Genomic DNA, 26,094 nt, shown 5'->3' on the forward strand with positions numbered 1-26,094 from the left:
TCTTCCCCCCCCCCCCCCCTCCCTTTGCCATACACAATATCGATCTATAGAACCGTTTGCGCCAGAATTTTATCTTTTCATTTCGTGTTAATGTCGAATGTTATTCATGAACACTTATCTAGTTACAATTTGATACGTTTAAATAGCATCACGTTCTCTGCGCAAAGAATAACGAGAGATAATAAATCACTCGCCATCAGTCTGAAATAAACATCAAAAGAGAAGAAGCCATCATCTGTTAATAACCTTATGATTCTTTATGATTTACTTTAATTTCATCATTGGATATGATCGCTTTATCACATGTATTTCTGAATAATTACACCAATTGACAGTATGGCAAATGTCTTACACATATATAATAAAATTGCCGTAGTATAATAGATTCGTTTTTTGTGATCATTGAATCAAACATTACCCTACACTGCACGCATATTACTCATAATTGTGCAATTATTGCGTTAGATATTTTTAAAAACTTCTCGTCATTTGTTTTTGCGAAAATATTTTGCAACTATATTTTGCAATATATGCATATAGTATAATCAGTATTTCTTTTAAAATTAATTCGTAGAATGAAATAAATTGTTAGCGTTTTCCAATAAACAATCTAAGTCGCAGAACTCAATTTTTGTCAAGCAGTATGTACTTAAAAACAGATATCCACATATCTGTACGGAATATTAGAGCTCGTAAAAATCAAAAATACTAACTCTCAAAGAGCTATTCTTTATTCGGCTTTCACATTTTTTGCTTTACAAAACCGAGCCAACCGAAAACTAAAAAAGACTATCCGCACCATATTGAAAAACATCCCCTCTCAGCTCTCTCCCTCGCAATATCAGAATGCAGGTATCGTTATATGTCGTTTCAGCGATTGAGGGAAAGCTTTGCGTGCAAAGAAGTAGCTGTCGTATTGAATGGCGCGCGACAGCGTTGCTTTGACAGAGCGACCAACTGGGGACTTTCTACAGATATTCGGAGATATCACGAATTGCATCCGGTCCGGGATCGTCCGACCACCTTTTTCGCTCCTCGTATTCCTTGTCGTCGTCGTCGTCATCGTCGGTGGCATGACTGTCCGCAGACACCACCTAGAATGTCCCTTATACGTAAGAGGTTGCCCAAGCCGTGACGTTTCTAACTTATACTTGCAAAGTGATTGCACGAGAGGTGGCTTCGGATCACCACCGGCAGAACGACGACAACGACACGCTCGTTTGTGCCGTTCACGCTACCTGCACCGCTTCGTTTAAAGCGATGCGAGACGACGTCGGGGTGTTAATCCTCGCGCTCTTGCGCGGCTTCGCTCCCGTGCAACTGAATTTCATAGATTGTGTGCCGGCGATTGCCGCCCGCGTGTTACGCCTGGGTGACACACAATAAAGCCGCGCGCAGCAATTACGGCGTCGGAACTTTCACGGTAAAGCAAAGCCCGCTTATTGAGAGGCTAACGTAGTTAACTTCATTCGCGGACGGCCGTTAAGGTATGATAACGACGTTATTACTCTCTCGCGAGTAGACGAAAGAGCGAAAAGAGAAAACAGAGGAAGAGAGAAAGGAGATAGAAATCCACCGCGATACCTTTACGTTGCGAGATATCGCTCGAGCAGATTTCTTAATTAATTAACGTAATTAAAGTATTCAATTATTACGAGAGACAATTATCGCGCGATATTCCATCCTCAGCAGCAGGAAGAGAGGCAAGCGTGACGAGTTAAAACCCCCGGAGGACCCATAACTTCACCGAACGCGCGCGTATCCAAAGCCCGCGTAGAGATTCTCGCGCGGAATAGAGCCCTTTTATCTACGAGAGTTATGAGCGCCGATAATTTTACGATCCCGCTGTAAAACGGCGCGTAAATACGCGACACCCGGTGACGATAAAAAAAAGAGAGAAATAACGACCAAAAGAAGGAAAGAAAGGAAAGCCGTTGAGCGCGTTCCCATTTGCATGAAGATGTGTGTCATCGCAATGTGTCGTTGTTTGATCGGATGCTGATACATTAATATATCGATCCGAGCGCAGTTCCGATAGAGAAAGAAAGAAAAGGGAGAGAGCGGAGCGCCGTCGATCCAATTTTCTTATTCTCTCGAATACGGGATCATAAACGAAATACATGCCGCAAAATCCCCTGCAGATCGACGAGGCCGAGCGATATTCGCGCATTCAAATCCAACCAGCAATTCCTATCTTAAGAGGATGTTACGCGATCAGCCTTTTTCCATCTAAAACAGAGAGAGACTCTAAACTTTCCCACTGTCATATTATAACCAAAAGTTCCTTTATTAATAATCGATATGGAAGTCTAATATAGAGAAAATGCATTTTATATAATTTAATTTAAATCTAACTTTTAAAGAATTTAATTTCTTTTTTAAGAGAAAAAAATACGTATTATATACATAAGTAAAAAAACATCACTTTCTGCGGACTCGGTAATTCCACAATTTCATTCAATCGTGCATTCGAATCGTTTGTCTTCAATCTGAACAAGATCTGTGAGTTAAATGAAAATCTACAGCGAGCTGGACAGTTTGACGGAACTGGAGATTCAATGGAGATTCCTCGGTCTAGAAGAGTTCCGCACACTCGCCACCGCATGACAGATGCGTCGATGGATGGAAATACGCGGGCGCGACCCCGGGGCAAAGTCGCCGCATATTAATCTCGTACGAATGGTACGAACGGGACCTGCGAATATTTTTCTCTTCCTCCCTCTTTTTCTCCCTTTTTTCGCCAAATCGCGAAGCGCGCGTGCAAGTTATTTTTTATTTTAAAAATAAACAGCGGAAAAGAGAGAAGGAGAGAGAGACTGAGAGAGATACGGTTACCCCGCGAGAGCAGGCGGCAGAGCGTTGGGCGGGGAAGACACTCTCTTGATTAAAACCATCGATCTCTCACCGGGATTACGGATGCATTTAGAAATCAACACACGCGGTGGCGGCGTGCGCACGCTCCAACGCATCTTTCCCGGATCTGCGTTCTCCCTGATGATCATCTCGATTCGATACTTGACGCTCATATATTCGCGATTGTTCGCTATTCGCGAAAATTCTAGATTTTTAGCGGACGAAGAAAATGACTCTGATGCTTTGAAATAAAATTTCTTAAAGTTCTTTGTCTTTTTTTTAACTTCATATACACATTTAATAATTTCATATTATTATCTATTCAGATACCTATTTTTCGTTTGTTTAGATATTTCGAAGAAAAAAAAATATGCCCCTTTTTTTAATAAATAGCTTTATTAGGAATTATTATAATAAATTATTAAAAATTTCTCAAAAATTTTCATAGTAGAAGAATTCATAATGGAATATATCACATAAAAACATATAAATTTTCGCAATCAAACCTTCACTGAATCTAAACACAATGAAATCTTTTTGCTATAAAAATAATTAATAAGATAATTACTAATAAGATAATTTGCTCTAAAAGATATTATTAATAGTACGCAATAATAGTAATTTAAGTTTTTAATATTGGTTTTAATTCAGTTTTATATCAATTTTATTTTAATATTCGACAAAGTGAACGCTGAGACTTGTATAGTATATGTAGATAATATAATATCAATATTAATATACATACATATAGCGTTCTACCAATATTCATATAACTTTTAATGGGTTAAAACATATTTATGCCTCGGTGTAATGCGAACGGTAACCATTACAGTAATTATAAATATTCTAAAGGAAATTTGATTTTGCCATTCTCCTGTTTCGATGAAAATCTATTTGCAGTGCGTTTATCAATAAACCGATATAATTAAATTAATAGCAGAAACATCCAATTTCGACAGTTAATATCTCGTTTAGAGGGTGTCCAAAAAGATTATATTCATGAGCATAAATTTATCAAACTATTATTCAATTAATTTAAAAAAAAAATTTAATGTCAATTTGCATTATCAAAATACGATATACCCAAATCATTCTCTTCTCTCTTTAATCGTTCACTCGAAGCTGAAAAACTGTCTTAATTATACATAAGGTTGATGTCACATTTCAAAGACTTACAAATTATTAAGAGTTCTAGTTTTATTTTCAATGGTTTTATAGTTTCTGATAGTTTAAAATAATAATTCTAGCTTAATCATTCCCGCCCTCTCCCATGCATAAAATTGTCTCGGGACAAACGGAGACAATTTCAATAGTGTATTTTATTTTGTCTTGCGAGACTTTCATTTTTCGTTAAATATTTAAAAACTTTTAGTTTGATATAAACTTTAGAAAAATTTTGCCTTTTAAAAGCAAATAAAAATATCGATTAAAATAAAATAGCATCTTAAAATAAACATAAAAAGTTGTTAAAAAAAATTATCTTGCATGCTTTATATCTTCAGTCAATGCTCGATAATGAAGAGAACATGATGTCGGGTGCCAAGCTAATTAATATTCCATTTGGATCTTACTCACGTCCACCCCCACGTTTTCAAAAAAACCACAAAATTCTCGTCTCTGTTGTTACTAGGATAACCGTACAACGACGCGAAATTACTCGTAAAATGATCGCGAGCGGGCGCGAGAAAACGTCCCGATGTTTGACGGTCTTTCAGAAATCGCCTTGTTGCACGACAAGTTCTCATCAGTCCTTGAATTGTCTTTTTATCGCGGCGATGGAAACAGCGTATTCCGCCGCTTAATTTCGGAACGGCACCCGGTACATTTAACGTCGCGCATTGCCGATGCATGTCGATGCACATGTCGTCGTCACGACGTACGACACGGGCACCGACGTATTGACTCGCGTCACACACGATACAGACACATACACGCACATATACGTGCTCGAATGTAACATTTATTCAATTGCATATACATATTCTAGCGCGTCATACATATATTATATGTATATACCCACACTATCATTGAAAAATTTTAGGATAAACAAGCGTGCATTAAGAGTAGAAAAGATAATTACCCATCTTAACGTGCATCTCATGTCAGTCACGTGATAAAAAAGAAAAATAACGCAGGATAAAATATAATCCGCTTCTTTAAAAACATGTTTTACAAATGATAAGAAAAACAATAATGCAATTGAAAGAGACTATATGCAAAAATGCAAGTATGATATAAACGTGGCAAATTAGCTTTTATTTTAAGACTTTTAGATGGTAGTATACACATGGGCGCTCGTACGTGTACGCGACGTGTGCGGTGGCGAAGATAAGCTGACGAAAATACGCGAAGTCACGTATTTTATAAAGTATATACTACGAACGGTACACGTATACATACATCCCGGAAATGTGGCAATGCACGTGCAGAATTTCGGCGGCATTAGTAGGTTTACGCGAAAAGGTAAACGCATTTTCCGGATGGGCTCGCGCGAGGAACGACACGTGCACAATCCTTCCTTTCCTCTGCACGAGGATTCTGCAGATCAGATTTACGTTCTTGTGTATCATGCATGTATTTTATATATTTATATATATATATATATATATATACATGTATACAAAAAATGGTATATAATTTAAACACACGCCGAGAATATAATGGACGGAAAATTGTCGCGAACAAAAATTAAGAATAATGTTACTACGATAAAATTGAAATGAAGAAACAAAGTAAAGATGTTATAAATTAAATGAATATTATATTATAATATAATATAATAAAAGACCTGTGTATATAAATAAAGACCATTATATTCACATCCATTTCATATTATATTATAGTTTAACTATAATATAATATACATGTATCATGTATTATAATTGTGTATTTCAACACATATTATTTTGCGTTTATATGTATATATTTCACAGATAGGAAATGCTCTCTTTCTCAATTATACAGCATGCGCCGCAGCTTCTTTACTCGGAGAGAAAGAAATGCTTTACCTTCGAGAAATAAGCATGTGCTCCGATGTTTTTATTCGTATTTCTCGAAGCATTTCCTTCGATGAATAAAGGCAAAAGCATTTGCTGTAGTTTTTATTCATACGATCCAATATCTCCATTCATGTTCTTCGAAGCATTTTCCTTGATAAATAAAAAAAAAAAAACAGAAGCATTCGCACTTCGTTTTATTCGTGTTATGCATTAACTTATCGCCAATTTTGCAAAGCATCGGCATAAAGGCAGATAATTACGCATGTCTTGAAAAAAGTAAAAAAGAATAAGCGTGAATTTTTATCAATTTTAATATATTTATATCTCATCAGATCGGAAAAAAAGACTATACAAATTACGAAACAAAATAAATCCAACTAGAAACTCTCAAATATGCTTCTGGAAAAATAATGTTAATATCGTATTTTTAATTAAAAAGTTTTTAAATAGACAAGAATTTTTTTATATTGCTTTTCATATAAATTTCAATATTTGATTAAATTTGTATGTGCTCATTCGTTTTCAATTTACTTTAAAAATGCATCCGTAATTCCGGAGCTCGACGGGTTTGTCTCTAAAAAAATTCTCTTAGGACTTAGATCTCTCTGCTTGTCAAGTACATAAACATGAATCGTTGTTGCGTAATGCAATCCGTATCGTGCTTCCGACTTTGCGCGAGGCTTCTGAAGCGTCGTTTCCGAAGTAACGAGCCATTACTCCCGGTCAGATTGAGGCCGAAGTTGCAGTATGTTTTTTCGATAATTACCAGCGCCATGTAGTCGTCCCTCCTACCACTCTCACCCTCTGCCCCGCGAACGCGAGCGAACATCTACCGCTAATATTAAATCAGGCGGCAAAAAAGTTGGCCGTTACTCCTGATATCGAGCGTCCAATTATCGCCGACGTTAAATCAGTTCGAAGCATTGTTTTCGCCCGCGGAGAGGGCCCCTATTAAAAGTTAATGCATTTGTCACATGACCCGCACCTCACGACACACATACAGATACACTCCTGCAAACGCGCTCGCACGATGGTTGTTAGGTTTTTAATGGATTTATGACACAGAGGGAGAGAGAAAACGGAGAGCGTCACAAATGAATACGGTTAATCTCGTTACCCTTCATCATGAAGCAACCGACGCGCGGTGAGAAGATGAGAGGGATGCTCGGCTTGCACTTCATCAGTCTGCCTTTCTTTTAATAAGCACATCGAGCTTTTCGTGGCCCACCTACCCTCGCTCTCTCTCTCTCTCTCTCTCTCTCTCTGTTTCTTCTATTTTTTTCTTCTTTTCTTCCCGTCAAAATGCGCTTCTAACCTTTCTACATTTATCACCGCCCACTGCAGCTTAAGCGGCAATTTTGTAGCGCGCTATGCATGTGCTTGCTTCAGCCGCCCCCGAGCAATCCCCTTAATGTGTACTTTTTCTCACTGTCATAATTGAGGAGCCGCCCGGAAAAGAAGAAGGAGAAAGAGATGAGAAGGGAGGAGGAGGAAGCCGCGGCACTATCCCTGGGAATGTTCTTCTCTCATAAATTCCGACCTTATGCCTCGCAAGTACGCGCCTTTGTACCTTGGTACGCCTCGTGTTACGATATTAAAAAAAATTTTCACGATTTTTCATGCGCCTCCAACATCTTGTACTGCACCAAGGTGTACCTACCATCCCGCAATTCTGCCTAATCCGCTGACATAATTTCATCGTCGAGAGTATATTTCAATTAACTCATTTTCCACGTCATTTACAACATTGCAGTAACTGAAATGTGCTTAAAAGGATCTCAAGTATCACCTATTTTACGATAAGCTAAGCTCTATTAGTCCTATTTTTAAAAAATTTTCGCGATTAATTAAAAGCGTCGTTTATAGTAGTAACATTATAACAGTTAACCATCTTATATTGTCATTGAGGAATAGATGAATAAGATACGCAGGATGTAATGAACATTTATCAGAAATATCATTAGTCATACTAGTAAAGAGAAATGAATTTATATTAATTTATTGAGACATAAAATATTAACGTTTATTGCGGTTCTTGATCAGCGACATTTGTTCAAACATTTTTCGACATTTTATAATATCTTTTCAAAAGAATTTAAAGAAATTTTAGGGATTACATTGCAAGTGATATAGAATTTATAATATAATAAAAAAAATGGAACATTTTTTTTTATATCCAACGATGCAAACGATAGGGTGAGAAAGAGAATAAGATGAAAGGAGAGAGACAGAGAGAGACAGAGAGAGAGAAGGATAGAGAGAAAGAAGAAAAGCGACACCGTATAGTCCTGTGGGCCTGCGCCATGCGGGTTGAGCGCTTCCCATCACGGCTACGATCGTACCGCCGAAGAAATATAACTCCGATAATCCGAAATGAAATACACATTTATGCTTTTTCCTAAAAAATTTCAGCTAAAAATAATCTTTCAACAGGCAGCGATTATCTTGAATTGAAATTAAATATCTCGCGATAACTTGGCAGCTTCTTAATAAGTTTTAATAAGTCGAACGAGTAGCTAATTATATTGCTTTTATCTTTAGTTTCGCCTCTATTTAGCATATCTTCATAGCGGCGTTTAATTCTCGCTAAACAAATTTTCAATTCGACGAACTTGTAGTAAAATTTTCATTACGGTGAAAGATAGGACAAGCGATAGGTAAGCTACTTCTTCGTCTTACGCCTCCCGAGATGGCATACCTTAAAATTTATTACAAATATAACATTACACCATTATATTATCTTTCTAAAGGGATAGTCCTTTCTACGATACGTTTCATCTCTTCCCATCTTTAAAAACTTTTGAAGATATCATCTTGCAGATTCCAATTATCAGATTGATATATTCTCTCTCCTAGCACACGATATTTGAATTACTTTTCCGATTAATATCGGCAAAGGTTAATCGTGATTATTGAAACCGTACAAATTGGAATCCTCCCTTTCAGTTATCCCCTCAACTTCTCCAGATTTATTAATCGTGACGAAATTGTTCTACAATCTCTCGAAATTACAATCGAACGTTCTAGCGACGACTTGTTCATCGACGATTAGCGGGAAAACAAGCGAGCACGAATCCGCACGATTACATCCAATTTGATTCCTTGACGTGTCATTGGCATAGTCGTCGTCATAGTTGTCACCGTCATGCTTTCTCCTCACTCCCTCATCTTTGACATAGTGATCGGCTCGTCAAGTCGGCTCGTTCAGTCTCGGAACTCTCTTTCTTCCGCTCGTCAGCCGGTCGAGCACCAAAAAGGAGGACGTTTTGACCGAGACGTTTTATCGAGGGGCGAGCTGCCCGATCGACAATATCTCGACAATTCACCCTCGAGCGGAACGCTGCCGATTCTGTTCGTTCTCCTCCATCACTACCTCTCACCTCCTCCACAACCATGTCCTCTCGCGTCCTTTCTCTCTCTCTCTTTTTTTTCCCCCTTTCTCGCTCGTTCTTCATATTTTTCTTCGCTTTATTTTTCCCCGGAAGGAGAGCCGGCAGCCCGTGGCTGTCGTGTTCTCGCGCCTCCCACTTTTCCGGCGCGACGGTCCGCATGTATCAAAGATACATAATAAATTGAATATTATATCCAACGATGCAAACGATAGGGTGAGAAAGAGAATAAGATGAAAGGAGAGAGACAGAGAGAGACAGAGAGAGAGAAGGATAGAGAGAAAGAAGAAAAGCGACACCGTATAGTCCTGTGGGCCTGCGCCATGCGGGTTGAGCGCTTCCCATCACGGCAAACGTCCCGACGCCGCTCTCTCGACTCGCTCGACGACGCGGCCAACTCGACGCAGTCAGTACACGCGTCTCGACGCCCGGGGATGCGTCCGTCGACGGAGGTATAGTTTCGCGTCGCGCGAATCATCATCAATCGCGCGGGTGTTATTTCGTTGGGAAAATTCGCAAGAAAGAAGGAGAAAGAAAAGTGAGAGAAAAGGATATACGCGCGTATGGCGCGTCGTGTCATACTCCTGCTACTATAATGCTACACTTTTTTCGCGAGGTAATATTCTTCGACGAGATTATTAAAGATTCTACTTTTATAAAATATCGATAATAAAATAATTTATTTTTAAATTAAGCTTTTCGTTATAAACGCGGCGATGTAATGCTCGAGGATGTGGATTCTCTCGGTCTGATCGAGAAGTGATTTTAATATCTAAATAACAGCTTTCATTATGTCGATGGGCGCGAGTGATTCTTTTGCAATTTTTTTTACGATACGTTATGTGTGCCTGGTGTAAAATTGGAATAAAAGACGAAAGAGTTATGCCCACGTTAACTCATCAATTACAGTTGCAGTTGCATTCTTTTTACATGATAAGTTGCCCCGATACAGAACATGGCACAGCCGGGAATAAAAATCGGTCGACGTGAACACACGTAAAACCGATGTTACTGCAACGTTAACGTAAACGATATTATTAAAAGAACATTTTGGAGCATTTTACGCAAGATGTGAGTTATTGCGCAATATTTCACATTTATGCGTGGGTGCTGTACCTTAGATACTTTTTTTTTTCCTCCCATTATGACTCGCATACCGAGCGTGTTTCTCGTGCGACAAACAGAGAAGAAAAGTAGAAAGTGTGCGAGAAATAGAGATGCGTTTATATATAATGCTTTGTACAAGACAAAATCTACAAATATATTTAATAGTGCTGCTGATGACTTTAGTGGCGTATTTATACTCTTTAGAAGAGATAAATTTTAAATTATTATTAATTATTATTAAATCTATTTAAAATTATATAAATTTATTGCTGACAAATAGTTTTAAATAATGTCATTAATATCTTATATGAAATGATCGTTTTTTACATCTATATAAACAAAATTTTTTCTCTACAAACTTATCATTATTATCATAATTTTTAGAAGATCAATTTTTATAAATATTACATAATTAAATGTATCTAATTAATTATTCCATTTAAAATTGAATTAAATTTCTGCTAATTTTCTGTAAATTTTCTGAATTAAAATATGAGATTATAAGTACTAAAAGACAAACTAATTAAACACTCTAATTGATGAATAAAGTTCTCTTACTAATTTTGTACATATATGCACGTAGAAATATGATTCGTAAAAATTTCTCTTATGATTATGTGAATTTCATAAAAAAATAAGTAATGTTTTATGATTTTTATTGAGAAAAGATAAGTTTCTAACGATGATATCGCGTAATGCACGAAATGTATGCATTATCGAATACTTCAAGCATGAAAAATAAGTTCATATCTCGTTAGTCTGAAAAAGTACATATTTAGAGAAAATAAAATTAATCACAAAAAATATCAAGATTACTTTATCAAGTAGAGATATAATCCAAAAATGAAGGTAATTACATTAATATTTTCGATTACGCAGATCGTAAAATATTAAATAAATATAAATATTTCTTATCAGAAAATATAATAATAATGAAGAAATTATCCATAAAATTTCAATTGCTAAACAATTCCTTATAAACATTAAACATATTTCTATTACATATACTTTTTTTACATGTTTCGAAATTCGATTTAATGTTTCTTTGTGATAACTTTAAATGTCGCGCAACGATATGATTATACGAATTCACCGTTGCAAAACGTATAGAGCAATTCTATTCAAATGAAATGATATTTATGCGCGATTTGCCTCATACCCGAATTAATCCATTTCCGTACAATGCCGGTCACTCATAAAGCAGACATATGTCTGTCTGCGATATTATATGCTGGAATTATTCTTCGCATTATGAAAAAGAGCCAGAGAGGGAGAGAGCGATTCGGTGCGGTGCAATAGCTGGAATAAATCATTCAGGAGTGATATAACGTCGTCGGCATGAGGGATCGCAGATCGCGGAGATCTCCAGCGCGGCGGGCGAAATCAAATCCACCGCATTTGACAGGGTGTATTATCATAAGAAAAAAGATTATTGAGAACCGCCGCTGACATAAAGTCTCTCGCGGTAAATTGATCAGCCGTCCGGAAGTTTTTCCGCAACGTCGTTTCGGACGCGATTAACTCGGCTCGGAGCGATGCGATTTTCGAGTGACTCGATCGATTTATCGAGCGGATCGAAAAGAACGACTATTAGAGGAAACGACAGTTTAAGCCCAGCGACTAAATCGGTAAATTCTTTCATCGTATATCACTTTTTATATTTTCTATTCGTATTCGTGCGATAGGAACCAATGTCACACACTTTGGGTCAGCGTCTCCCTTCGTGTTTCACATCGTCATTTCATCATATTTTATAGCAATCGTTACATTCGTATCATCTGCCAAACCTTGTATTGATCGTGACACGAAACGATAAATCGTTCACGTGCAAATACTAAAGGAATTTTAAGTTAAAAATTGGTCGAGACAAGAAAAGATTATTACGAGTAAGAAATTTACTAAAATATTGAATGTGTTTCTTTTTGCTGAATATGGGTTTTAGATGCTACAAATGCCATTTTTTAGTCAAAGTTCTTTTTTTTTAATGTGACACGACAAAAATTCAAAAATATTTATAAGCGAAATAATTGATTTTTCCGTTCTAAATTATAAAATGGAAAATGGAAAAATATGTCAATTATCTACATCCGCACCGAATCGCTGTATCGATAGTATTGCTTTATTTTCTCTTCTCTTGTGAATTTAATTGCAAAAACATATATAGAATAAATATGATTTAAAGTTTACACGCGAATTTTAGAAACAACGATAATATACGGACATATATAAATATATGTACAGTTTCTATCTAAATTATAGAAGAATCTATCTTCTTGTTTTATATCGTGAACCACATTTTTTCTTATAAATATTTTTTATCTATTTATAAAAATACTAATAATACCTATTATGTTAGTATGTGTGAGCAACTATGATAATCCCGACTCTCTCTTTCTCTCCCTCTCTACTACTACTACTATTACTACTGTCGCTGCTGCTGCTACTGCTACTATTACTACTACTACTACATCTTAAATTTAAAAAATTTTTCAGCGTGTTGAGTGAAAGACTTAGAAGAAACGTATATACGGAGTTTCTCGCTCGTGCTAATCCTTTTTTCGGAAAATTCTGAAATTCCACCACGAACCGTGAGAACAGGGAACTTTTGCAGTCATTATTCCACAGCGAGAAGTAAATTTACGTTCGCAAGAGGAAAATTTGGTCGCATATAAATCTCCGCGATTCGTGTTTCTCGTTTAGCGTTTCCCGGATTTTAGCATTTTCCCGAACGAGGTTTCTATCGCATCGCCGCATAGTAGGATTGGTATTTCGGATCGGCACTAACATTTGCCTGGCTCTTCTTCGAAGATTGTAATCAAACAGGTCGCGGTTGCAAACACGTGTAAGAGTATAGAAAATGATATTTTACTTGTATAACAACGTATCGTTTTTTATAGATGTTGATATTGCCAATCTCCTCACGGTAGATGGTTTCCGATAATGATGAAAATCAGATTTAATAGACGCAAAGCTTTTACTTCGCGCCTTGCGGAAAATTACCTCCGTTGTAGGCGATTGCAATAATGTCGGATATTGCGACGTCAAAAATAAGTAATAGAAAGAGAGCAAAAGGAAGAAAAAGAGAAGGCGGGATTAAACGGCAAAAATGTACGCCAATAATATAGCAAGTAAATTGATGAATCGTGATAATAAAAATTCAATAAAGGCGTGTGGAAGAATAAAATGCATTCAATCAAAGGGATAGACAGAAAAAATATTTTTGAAAAGAAAGAGAGATATCGAGAGCCGCGGAAATTACAGTAGCGGAAATGGAGCGAGAATTAAACTCCGTGGCGCGGATTAAAATATTTTCACGCGGCGATAATTGAGGAATAAAAGATTTTCGCCGCGCTCGAATAAATCAAGCCCTCTTCGGTGTGCACGATCTCGGATTTCTCTCTTTCGTATCTTATCGAATCGAGATGCTGCCGAGAGATATATGTGCTGTCCTTAGATGGAACGTGAAAGTATTCCATCCGTATCGTAGAAGATTCATAAAATAAAAAAAAAAGAAAATAATAAAAAGAGCAGATATCTAGATAGCGTTAGGATAAGATGCTTGAATTTATCGCGCAAGATCGATCGCGATAGAGATACGTCGTGATTTTATTTTACCAAGTATGCCGCTGGGGATTAAAGTCGAAAAGGCGAGGAAGCAGAAGAAATCGAGATCAGAAATATAAAATATGGAAATAAAATCTTTTGATTCGAAATATTTTTTACGCGCAAATAACCGAACGTACTCGGGAAGATTTTCGCTCGGTCGGGAAGCTAAATTTAAGCTCAACAGCTTGGCCCTAGATTTTTCCTTTGGCTTCCATCAGATAAAATTGCAAGAGGAGAAGCTGCTTCTCTAAAGAGTCGAGAGGTAAAAGAACCTTGAGGATAGTACCCGACACAGTCGGGAAGTGAGCCCGAAATTAAGAGCTGGAGGAAACGGGCGGTGGGAATGACAGCGATGAAAATATCCCAACAATGATATTCGAAAATGAAAATATTTCTCCGTGCGATATACAAAAACGGCAAAAGTAGTCAACGGTATATAATATCATGGATATTTTTTGATCAGGAGGAAAGAGGGGAGGAGGGGTCAGAAATAGGAGAATCTCTCGAAATCACGATGCTTTCGCTGGGAGATCTTTCACTTCATGCTGGCCCGCGAGGACCATCGATCACGCGTAAGCGAGATGGGACAAAGAGCCCATAATCTGACATCGGCGTGCGGAAAGAGGGACGATGGAGACTGAGAGAGAACGAAAAAAAAAGAAAAGAGAAGAGTCCCGAGGAAGAGAAAGGATAACGAGGGAGTTACAGAGAGAGATATAGGACAAGGAGAAGAGTTTTCATTTAGTCCTGTCGTAAATAAGAACAAACAGTTACTCGCGGCATATAAGTGTGGCGAGGAGAAGCGGTAAATTCCATCCCGTGCACAGACTGAAATCTTCGTCGCTAAACGGCGGAGATAGTTATTTACGAGATGGCGTAAAGTATAATTGTCCCGCGCGTATTTCTCCGAAGGACAACGACGAGCGACGACCGCGCTTTTTCCAAGATCTAGGATATACGATCCAAGTCCGAGGAAACACTTTGGCGGCCGATTCTTCTCGGGCACGTACATTACATGGAATTGCCGTGAACTTAGTAGCGTTTATACGTCGCTTGACAAATGTATCGATCGAAAGGAGACAGGGAGAAGCGCGCAAAACGACGAAAAAATGGACTAAAAGAGACACAAGAGAGTACGAAGCGTGAGGAAAGTTCTCGCACACGTTAACCAGTTCGTCCGCCTTCGGCGGTTCGAGGGTGGTTGGGGGCGGCCTCACCTCCTGGAAGCATCGTTTTCTCGCGATAGGCACGGCCGATTAAGTGAGTCGTCTATCCCTTTTTATTTTTAGTTCAATTTATAATTTTCAGCTCTTATACGTCTTGTTTTTTTTATTTTGAGTCTCTCTATTCTTTCAACCTCTTACGATTGTTTTTATTATTTTAATAATTCCTTTCTCTGTTGCATAATGAACAATGGTACAGTTGATCATTAATATTGTATAAATTTTTTGAATAGCATTTTAACGAATTTTAGGAGTTTCAGAATATAATAAAATTCTTTAAATATTTATCTCTACATCTTATTTAAAATGTCATGACAATAGTAAAATTAGAAATATATGTTAAATTACAATGTGCAAATATAAAAAAAAAAACATACTACATGAGATGCAATGTATTGATTTCAAAGATATTTTCGAAATTATAAACTCTAATGTCTCATCATCAATAATACGTTATATTGCTCCATTAAAATTAGTTTTTAAATCGATTTTAGCAACAAATAAAATATATTTTATATAGTTTTGCATAAATATTTTATAAAATGTGAAAATACAAAAACCTTTTTAAACAAATTTGCGATTTTCAAAAGATATTTACATAATTCGCTGCGCGTAAAACTAACTTTAGTTCGGATAATAAAAGCTTCAATGTTTCCAACATCATATGTAATATAAAGCTTCGCGTTTGAATACAATACATCTTTAAATAACCATTGTTTGCTTTAATACATAAATTCAAACATTGGAATAATTCGAAAACATTTCGCGAACATGCATTATCATTTGGCTTCAATTTGTGTTGCTCTTTTATGATTAATTAATTAATTGTTAATTAATTAATAAATATAATAATTAATCAATCAATCAATTAATTAATTAACTCCTTATTGTACGTTTGAATTTTAATAATCATGCCACATGTATCAAATATATCAAATATGATGTAAGCCTGTCATATATGTACATTGTATTTTATAAAAATTGTCACTAGATCGCACCTAAACATAATAAACGTCATTTGTACGAGAAATTTCCTCGTAGAAAAATCCGAGACACGTAGAAAGAAAGACAGAGAGACAGGAGAACAAGACAGAGGAAGAGCACAAGTTTGTTATTATCGTTCAGCTCTTTTTTTCGTTCTTTCAGAATGAGGGTGGCACGGCTATTACTGTGCTGCGTACTTCTCGAAGACTACAGCACCAATCTCGGCGGAACGGCAATTACCAGTGACGCCATGCGCCAGGACGGTCCCTCGTCCGCGACGAATCCGACGCTATCAGGTACATAGCTATACATACTCATCTGCATATTGTCGGTTCCTTTCCTCGCTCCTCTGCGTCGCGGAAACTTTCCTCGGCGTTAATAGCACGCGCCGAGGAATGTGCGCGAACAAATATTCCGTATTACCGCCGGAAATAGAAAAATAAAGGACACTCGTCGCTCTAAATGTCTTTTAGTTTCTCTCTCAGTACTGTACGATAAACATTGATAATTAGAATAAAGGAATTCACCCTCGGATATCTTTCGAGTTTTATGTACAGCAGGGTTCGCAAAATTATTCGTTATATCCAAGTTATATCATGCATAAATTATGACTTGTATTCAACGTGAATACAAATTATCTTTCGTCGTTTTGCATAAATTAGAAATTGAGATTAATTTACATGTAAAGGGTGAAGTAAATAAAGTGTTATCACATAGTTCTACACAATACACAATATTATTTAATAAAAAAATTCACTTAATTAATATTTAATATATTTTAATAATACAAACAATGTTGAGTCACAAATACTTCTGTCACATTATTCGATTGATAAAATTTTTCATAAGATTTCATATTGATTTCAATTGAGTTTTCTTAAATGTTAGATATTTCTTTCAATCTTTATTAAAACTTGATCTATATAGAAAAGAAAAAGATAATTCAATATAATTGAATATATCAAGCTAAAATATATAGAAAGAATCTGTTTTTAGTATATTCAACCTAAACGTAAATCTTAATTTCGTTTTTTTTCTGAATCATCAGCTGAATCCCAGTGACTATATTTGTACCTTCTTTAAAAGGTACGTGGTTTCTCAATTATTTGAAAAAAAATCGCATGTTTTACTCGTGTTAATGATCAAACATATTTGACCGGCAATAATCGAAGGGTTTCTTTGCGTTGCGTACCAAGTCGTAAATAAACGCTAGAACTTCACATGTTTCCGACACGAGCGGATATCTACTCCGCGACGTCTGAAGGGCTTTCCCGCGTATAAAGCTTTGTGAAAAATCTGAATAATGCATTGTGAAATATTATCTATACGTGGCGGATTTATACGGTGTTGTGCCTCACACGATACGTTGTCTGCCTTTATCATAAAGCCCGATAATGTTTGGCGAAGAAGAGAAGAGAAGAGAAATATCCTCACCGAATTTCGATTCGATATACAAGAACACAGTTTTAACAGCTTTAAATAAATAAAAAACTGTCAAAAATAATTCAATTCCTATTGCGATATGAATAATCACAAGAATTTATCATTGCATTTTTTCAGAAAGAAAGAGAGATGAAAATTAATAGAATCTTCTTATACATTGAGCATCAGCAATTATAGCAAAATTGCATTTAACATGTATATAGCATAAATAGTATACAATGCAAAACATATGTGCTTCTCATATTTGCAAACGAATAATATAAATGGCTTTTTGCAAATTCCCCAAAAGCCCCATTGTCATTTCACTTTTGACTCTGCATCAATTCCCCGAATGGCCTCTGAAAACGGTAATATCAACGTAAGCTCGAAAATACTCGAATTTAGTTTAATGGGTAAATACGTCATGAGCTTATAAAGCTCACGAGGCACTTCAAAGAGTTTATAATGAACACGTCGACGTTGAATATAGTAGGAAATTTGCCGAGCAAACTCGATGCATGCGGATTTCATTGCCGTTTATTTTTGCGGATTGTTCATAAGTCGCGGCTTACACATCGTCAGAGATCACCTTCATTTTTTCTCTCTTTCGCAGTTTCTGCAGCCGGGAACGCATTATCTCCAGCGATATTTTATAAAGCTAATCGCCAGTGTATTCACAGATACGCGGCTCGGAAATCTATGCGCGTCGAACCAAGTGTACACGATTTATTTTTTTAATCACCTACTTGTGAAAAAATAATGCAAGCAACAATATTTCATTTCATATGAAAATATAAATTATAATACCTGCGCGAATAATAAAAAGAGAAAAGAGAGAGAGAAATAACAAAACAAAATTAAAATTATTATTTATAAAATTGTATCTATTGCATTTATAATATTTTTGTGTATAGTATTTTGATAAATTATTTATATGTTAGTTATTAATTAAATGTTTGTGTTAAATTTTTTTTTAAATTTATTCTATACGAGAAAATAAAATCAAGTAAAAATTATTTTACATTTGCCATATTCTTCCCAAGAGAAACTTCTTCGAAAGAAGACTTTTTGTCGCGCGAATCTTATCCGTTCGGTAGCGTCAAAATGCAAAATTGTCCGAAACGTAAAAGACGAAGGAACTACACGAAACTTTATCCGAGTGGTCGCGGGACGAGAGAACTAAACGCGGTAGCGAGAGAAGAATGGAACCGCGGAGAGAACGTTGTCGTTGGCGGGAGATCGTCGTCGCGTCCGAAGTTGAAGTGGTTCTAACCGGCCCGGCATTGCGACCTGGTCCATACCGGTTAGTTCGCCAAGTTTTTCCTTTGAGAATGAAAGATATTAATTAAACTGTCACAGACACTGTACTCTGCGCGCGCGCGAAATCCTGCCCAACTTTATTTCGCCACTTACAAGTTTACCACTTATCGTTAGGTGAGCCAGCGTACGCGAACGGGCGGACGGCAAGTCATCTTTTTACGACTCTAACGCGTGATATTTATGCGCACGATATAGAAAACACAGACGGGAGCATCACGACGAGTCACGCGAAAACGTGACGCGCGCATGCAAAAGGATCGGCCAATTATACGCCAACAAGCTTGAAATATGCCACAAGCAGACAATTCATTTATGCATCTGTTTTCTTTTTATTTGGATTTCATCTGTTATTTTCAAATATATATTTTGACTACAAATATTTGTGCAATATATATTATAATATACAAGTTAGAAAAACTCCAAAAACGAACTAGGAAATTAAATTTTGGAAAAAGTTATTTCAATTTTCAACAAGAAAAGTATTATTCGCGTAAAATGCATTTATTATCAAAGCGCGTTCTATATCCTTTTGTCGACTAAAATTTCCTGACTCTTTTATATATCTTTAGTAGACGCTTAAGGGGAAACGTCCGTAAAGCGCATAATAAATGACTCTTCTATATCTGTCTGCCGTCAGTTTTCTTTATTTTACTTTACTTATCCGACATCTCGCTTTCCTGATAACTGACAGCGGTTACGTTTAACATTTCGATAGCCGATAACCGATGTATGAAACTGAAGCGTTATGTACGTATCGAGATGAGAACAGAGTGCACACTAAAGCAAAATTGGCAACCGACCTTTGAACTGACCCTATTACACAGAGCAAGGCTCCATGCTTCAAACTTACAGGAGAAAATGTCTGCAAGCGAGATACGCCAACAGCTACGCGTTAGTCATCAGGTGCAGATGTTGCATGATGTAATGGACATTCATCTCTCAATATGAAGAATTAGTTGAGCAAGATAATCTCGTTCGAATATTCAGAGAATCCAATCATAACTGCTACAAATATACTCAGTATAAAAGGATTTAATTTTTATATTATATATTTAAAGATCATCAAAATAAAATTGTCATCTAAAACATCCTTTCTTCATTTCTAATGAACCATAGTATATCATAAATAATAAAATAAAATTTACAATTATTTGTTGTCCCATAAGCATTTTCTAAGCATATTATAATTAAAGTTTTTCGTTTAAAAACATCTAAGAATATTCCATATAGAAAAATATTCATTCAAAAGATATGATTGCTTACAAACTCGACAATATAAATCTCCTTTTTTTTATTTATCATGTTTTCAAAATTAATCAAAATTTCAAAAAATAGCTCGTTCCGAAAAGGATTACGCGTTGTGTGCGCTGATATGAAATGATAGAACAATCGATATTGTGAGAGAATGTGTTGATTTCATTCGTAAAACGCGATTAAAAGATAATGTAATACAAATTGCATATAGCGCTTCTATCATTCGCTTCGAACAGTGTAAAGATCTTATCTATCAAATGACACGTTACGCACGTGATGTCAGGTTCTCATGTGTAATATACTCGTACGTGTCCATCTGCGTAATACGTGATGTCGCAATACGTCTGCCTATTCGCGCAGTGATACGTCATTCTAGATAGTTCCTAATACGAATATACTGATCATGTGCAAGCAGAAACAGAGTTTTGCTCCAACCACACAACTTTCAGTTGCTTATAGATATAAAGAGAGAGAGAGAGAGAGAGAGAGAGAGAGAGAAGATACCAGCACATTTAAAAATTGCATAAAGGAAATTATGTATCGTTCGAAAAAATTGTCCGTGTAATATTCTTTTAATTCATAGCAAAAAAAAAATAACATGTAAAAAAACAAGAATGTGTGGAATAGAAGTTTGGAAGTAATGTAAACAATTTTACGAGAATGTCGAAACAGATTACAATTAATTTCCATTCCGATGAAATCCAATCGACAATTATTCATGGCAATAAGCAAAATTTAATCAACTATGAATATTAAATATGTAATGACAGAGTTTTCAAATAGCAATCCGCAAAACACGGATTCATCAAATATGAATGTAAAGAGCTCAATAATGATTCATGAATACGGATTTAGAATTAATGCCGCCTTTAATCAGAGATTGAAAATAATCCGCGATTATCTCCGGTTATGAAAACCAGCTTTGCATTTAAAGCAGGAAGTAATCGCACGGCAAAATTCTAGAAATATCGCTTCGATCGCGTCAGGAGTGCGATTAAGACGCGAGATTAAAGTTTCGCATTTAGCGTCACAGGTGCAATGCGGCCGCGATCCTCCGAGAGTATTCCACGGAAAGCCCTTTTAGATGTTAGCTTATACTACATAACTGATATATATATATATATATATATATATATATATATGCGCGTGTCCGCACGTATAGCCAGCAAGATGTGTTTCGTTACTGTAGTTAACTACGTTTGCACAACACACCCGTTACGGCTTCGACCATCATCTCGAGGCCGTGTAGTCGCTCGCATCTGAGCACTATGTTAACGCCGAGGAAGCTTCGATGTAATGTGTAACATTAAGGACGTGGACCATGTATAGAACCAATTACATTTGCGATTATATAGGTATACATCAGCATCGGGACGCATGCAATTGGTACGGATATACAGGAACGTCGGGTATCTTCTCTCGACCGTTTCGATTGTCGTGAACAAACTTGAAATCGCGTTTTCCTCGCTAGAAATTCGCTATCATTAGAAACCAACATTAACGTTTTCATCATTTAATTAATTATAATTTTATTAATCATTAAGCATCAATTATTTTTGAACAGAGTGCGCGTAATTTTCTGAGAATTTTTCTTTACTCCTTCAAAAATACTGTGAGAAGTGAACCTTAAAAATGGGATTTAACGAAAAACGTTTCTTGTTTGTGAGCAAAATCTGATTTTTAAATGAATCTTCCCATAGCGTTTTATTTCGCGTCACTGAGACGTGATTAGATGTAATGCTAATTAGCGCGCTAATTAGAAAGCTGTTGCAATACAAACTGCGCAAGAAAAGTCTTTATCATTTGTAATTAAAAAATAAACGTTCGAGATTTACTGTGCCGATGTCTGAAAGGATTTAAATTGCACGCACACAAATAGGATTCCTTAGTTATACATCTAAAACTTACACATAAACTTCAATTCAACAAACCTTTAGCTGTGTGTAATATATATACCGGATTAATCCTAGAATAATCGATGATATCCCGGAACAATCGCTCTTCTACTTTGACTTCCGGAAGTCTCTGTACACATCAGGAAAAGTGTGTAACTTCTGAGACACAGTGTAACACACTCCGGTGCGCACATGTTTGTACAGCACATGCGCTTAATATTAATATGTGCTGTACGCCTATACGGTGAATGAGAAATAGTTTCAAGCATAGTTTCCTGGCCGCGCTCACGTACTAGTAGTAATCTTCTTACACGTTAAGGACACGCTACCGTACCAGGCATACGTGCACGGGCTCGTATTAAAGGACGAAGGAGCGTGAGGTGAATTGTGAGTGCGTAATATACGCATATATGTCTGCTATTTACGCGCGTATGTACACGCACATACGCATATCTGCATACATGCGCGTATTTATCGTCCGGTCGAAGTTTTAAACCCAATTTCGCGCATCCTCTCGCACACACTCGATTCACACTTATAGCTGGGCAATAAAAAATGTTAGCAAATGCGGTCGTGTATTTATAGCTCTGTTTCTTCTATATAACGCCTGTGCAACTGCGCTCTACGTATGTTGCATCTCTCTTTTCGCGCGCAAAAAAAAAATATATACCGCTTCTATTTAATGCTGAAATATTTAATTCTCCGCACGTCGCGCGACACATACCCGACAGCCGCCTATATACGGCGTGTTTATTGCAACAGGTAAAACTATAGTTACCATACCATATACAGGATGAAAATTCAGCGGCCATGCTTTACGCAACAAATCCTTTGTTCAACGAAAATGTTGAAAGGCTAATAATTCTCGTATACGCGAGTGAAATGAAGCGGCTTGCGAATTATGTTTTAACATTGTTAACGTTGCATTACATCGCCATACAGTTAATCTCAAGCAGTTTACACACTAAACTCCGAAACTCCTAATATACAAGTCCTTAATTTTCAGTTAATTTCAAGTAAATGTAAAATTTAGTCAAAGTAAATTTTAATTACAGAACAGAAAATATATTGTTGCATGAACATATACAAGAGATGAAAAAAGGAAACAGACAGAAAAGTGATCCAACTACTTCATCCTGCACAACAACTTGTTTATATTAATATCCTCTGTTGAGTATCTTTTTTTTTGTTGTTTCTCGGAGCAATGGATTCAATTACACCATCTCAACAATCTCATTCAATACCGCATTTTCACACGAGAAACGAGAAAGAAAAGCCAATAAAACGATCGTTTTCAAGACGTTCGATCGAGCGTATTCAATGTTTGTAAATTCCTCGTTGACTCTCCGGTAAACTTTTCGCCGCTTCTCAGAACGGTACACATTTCCGCGTCGTATTAACCGACCGACCGAGCGAGGAGGCAGCGAGATGACGTGCATTATGTAACGCGAATGTGTAACATCGACTTGCATACGTATCGATGTGTATCGGTATGCATGTAATGTTAAGGTACGCGCGTATATATGCATAGTGCTCCAGCAGGCGGGAAACCTCCGTGTTCCGCATGTGCGATCTTACTAATTTCCGGAATCGAAGCTTGTGTCTCCAGAGGGTAGGACTGGAGGTAGGAAGAGCAAGAGAGGCTGAGAAACTAAGAGAGAGAGAGAGATTCGGATGGCCGAGAATAGCATGGGCGCGAATTCGATTAATTAAACTTCGAATTCGCGCCGCTTCGCGGAAATGGAATTATCGCGGCGTAGTCGATGGTGGCGGCGGTAAATGCATCGGTTCGAGGACAGTGAGCCGTTACCACCATCACCACCAGGAAGAGGTGGTTACGTTTTCAGCGAGGTGCAGCGGCGGTATTTGGGGATCGAATAGTGTAACAGCTTGCGTCTCTAACCGTGAAAAGGGAGGAGGGGAACGAAAGGATAGCGAACTAACGGGCCAAAGGAGGGTATATATTTACAGCCCCAAGCAGCGTGGCGTGATAGAGAAAAGTTTCGGAAACCGTGAGAATTTAAACTCTCGCGAATCTGGCTAAGACCGACGGACTTTTCCTCCTTCCTCTCCTCTCCCCTTCGACTTCGAGTGGCATTTCAATAATCCGCTTTGGTAATCGCGTCGCTTAGCCTCCGTCGAGGTGAGGAAGAGTCGGACGGGCATTTATTAGGTTCTCACAAGTCGAATTCTCCGCCGCTGATCGATTACCGTCATTCGACGTGAGTTGCGAGAAATATCGATTCTTCTTGTCCATTACACGTGTACGTTTGAAAATCACTTGGAAAATTGCCCGCGTCATGTTTGCGATCGTTTGCGATTTTCTTTTCAGGAATGAGAAAGCTATGCCTCGGTTATAAAGTGCACGACGCTTGAAACAAAATGCAATTGAAGTATAAACTCCTCTATGTTCTTTCGCTCAAAATGCTAAAGTTACTGTTACAATCTATCAATTCTCAGTTCATTTAAATAAATATGTTATTCTATTATTACTACCAATCGTATGCTTTTTTTTTTAAATATTGGATATAATATTGTATATTTTCTAAATGCAAATATTTTTTATTTATTTCACATAATTAATGTTCATTACATAATTTAAGAAATAATAAATTCGAAGTTTAAAAGAAAAGAAGTTCAAATTTAAAGTTTGAATTTTCTTAAATAAGGAAATTAGCATTATTTCTATATGTAATGATACATACGTAATATGTAAATGTTAATCATGATATATAGATAGAATATAAGTAATTAATTACATTTTTAAGCAAATAAGAACAAAGAAGAACATTATAAGTAACTAATAAAGCTGGAAAAATTTATAAGACTTCTTCATTTTTAATGATGGTTCAATAATCCGCTTATGTCATCAGTTACAAAAGCTTTGAAAAATCCGAATCTTTATTGATATAAAATAGAACATCAAAAGATAATATGATATTTTTTCATGAGATCTGAAGGCGCTTATTATAGAAATCAAATTTCAGCCCGTGTCAATCCCTCGTTTTAATATCAAGAATATCTTCGTTTAATCTATTACTAAAATAATGTAATAGAGAAAAGTTTTAAAAACAAATGAAAAAAATAACTAATGAATAAAGTAAAAGTTCAATTATCGCAATATAAATTAGCAAATCTGAATTTTAAATCTCTCAAGTTGATTCCAAATAAAAGTAAAAAATGTACGCGCAGAAAGAAAAAAGTGATGGACGACGATATGATAAGATACTTTTCTTAAATAATTATTTTTTCTTATATTTTTACGATAATACTTATTATAAACTTTCGACATGTAAACTTTCACACGCGCAAAAGAATGATATACAAGAGAATAGAATTTGACAGCATTGTAAACGCGGTAAAAAAGCGATGGAGAAGAAGAGGAAGCGTATGTCACAGCTTGTACCTCCTTTTCCCCTGGTGTAGACAGCGCTGATGATAAAAATCCTTTTGCAGCCGCATAATATCATAATAACTATGTAAATCAGACCCACCGTAGCAACCCACAAACAGAGAATCGGATATTCGTATGCTAAGCCTCCACCCGTTCTCCACACTGTGGCCGCCATTTCGCTTTGACATGCGCTATATAGTCGGTGTTACTCGCCTCTGACAACAAGGCTAGCTCTCATAAAAAAGCATTATTTAACTATCTACTCTTTCAGCATTAACAATTGCCAGCTATGTTATGTATTACATCAAACAAATCCACTCTTGTAAAAAGCGTTGAGTTTGCAGTTTGTATATGTAAAAAGCTTAATGCAAAAATGCAAATATATGTCATGTATATAAAAAAATATCGCTTAAATTTAATAATGAAATTCCGCAGTTGGCAAATGAATTGCAATCTAACTTGGAAGGTTATATGTTATAATACGCCCGATCTGTTTTTTTATTAGAAAATAATTTTGTCGTATTATAAAGATCCGTTGAACATTTACCTTATGTCTTACGAAGAGAACTCAAGAAAAATAAAGTTTAAAAAAGCGATTTTGCCAGTATCATATTTACATTGAGAAAAGTTCGAGATAAATATGGAAGA

The 26,094-nt window shown here is 36.5% G+C and overlaps 1 protein-coding gene across 1 annotated transcript in view; it reads left to right on the forward strand.

Annotated features, from left to right (window-relative positions):
- Positions 1 to 9,645: 9,645 nt before the first annotated feature.
- LOC115241358 (polycomb protein Sfmbt-like) overlaps positions 9,646 to 26,094 on the forward strand; it is a 54,586-nt gene continuing 38,137 nt past the window's right edge. Inside the window, 2 exon segments of the mRNA XM_029817073.1 lie at positions 9,646 to 9,857; positions 16,324 to 16,457. Coding sequence (XP_029672933.1) covers positions 16,325 to 16,457 — 133 coding nt within the window. The 5' untranslated portion in view covers positions 9,646 to 9,857; position 16,324.

This window comes from Formica exsecta, unplaced genomic scaffold (genome assembly GCF_003651465.1).
Source record: "Formica exsecta isolate Colony F162 unplaced genomic scaffold, ASM365146v1 scaffold48, whole genome shotgun sequence".
In the NCBI taxonomy this organism is placed as follows: Eukaryota; Metazoa; Arthropoda; class Insecta; order Hymenoptera; family Formicidae; genus Formica; species Formica exsecta.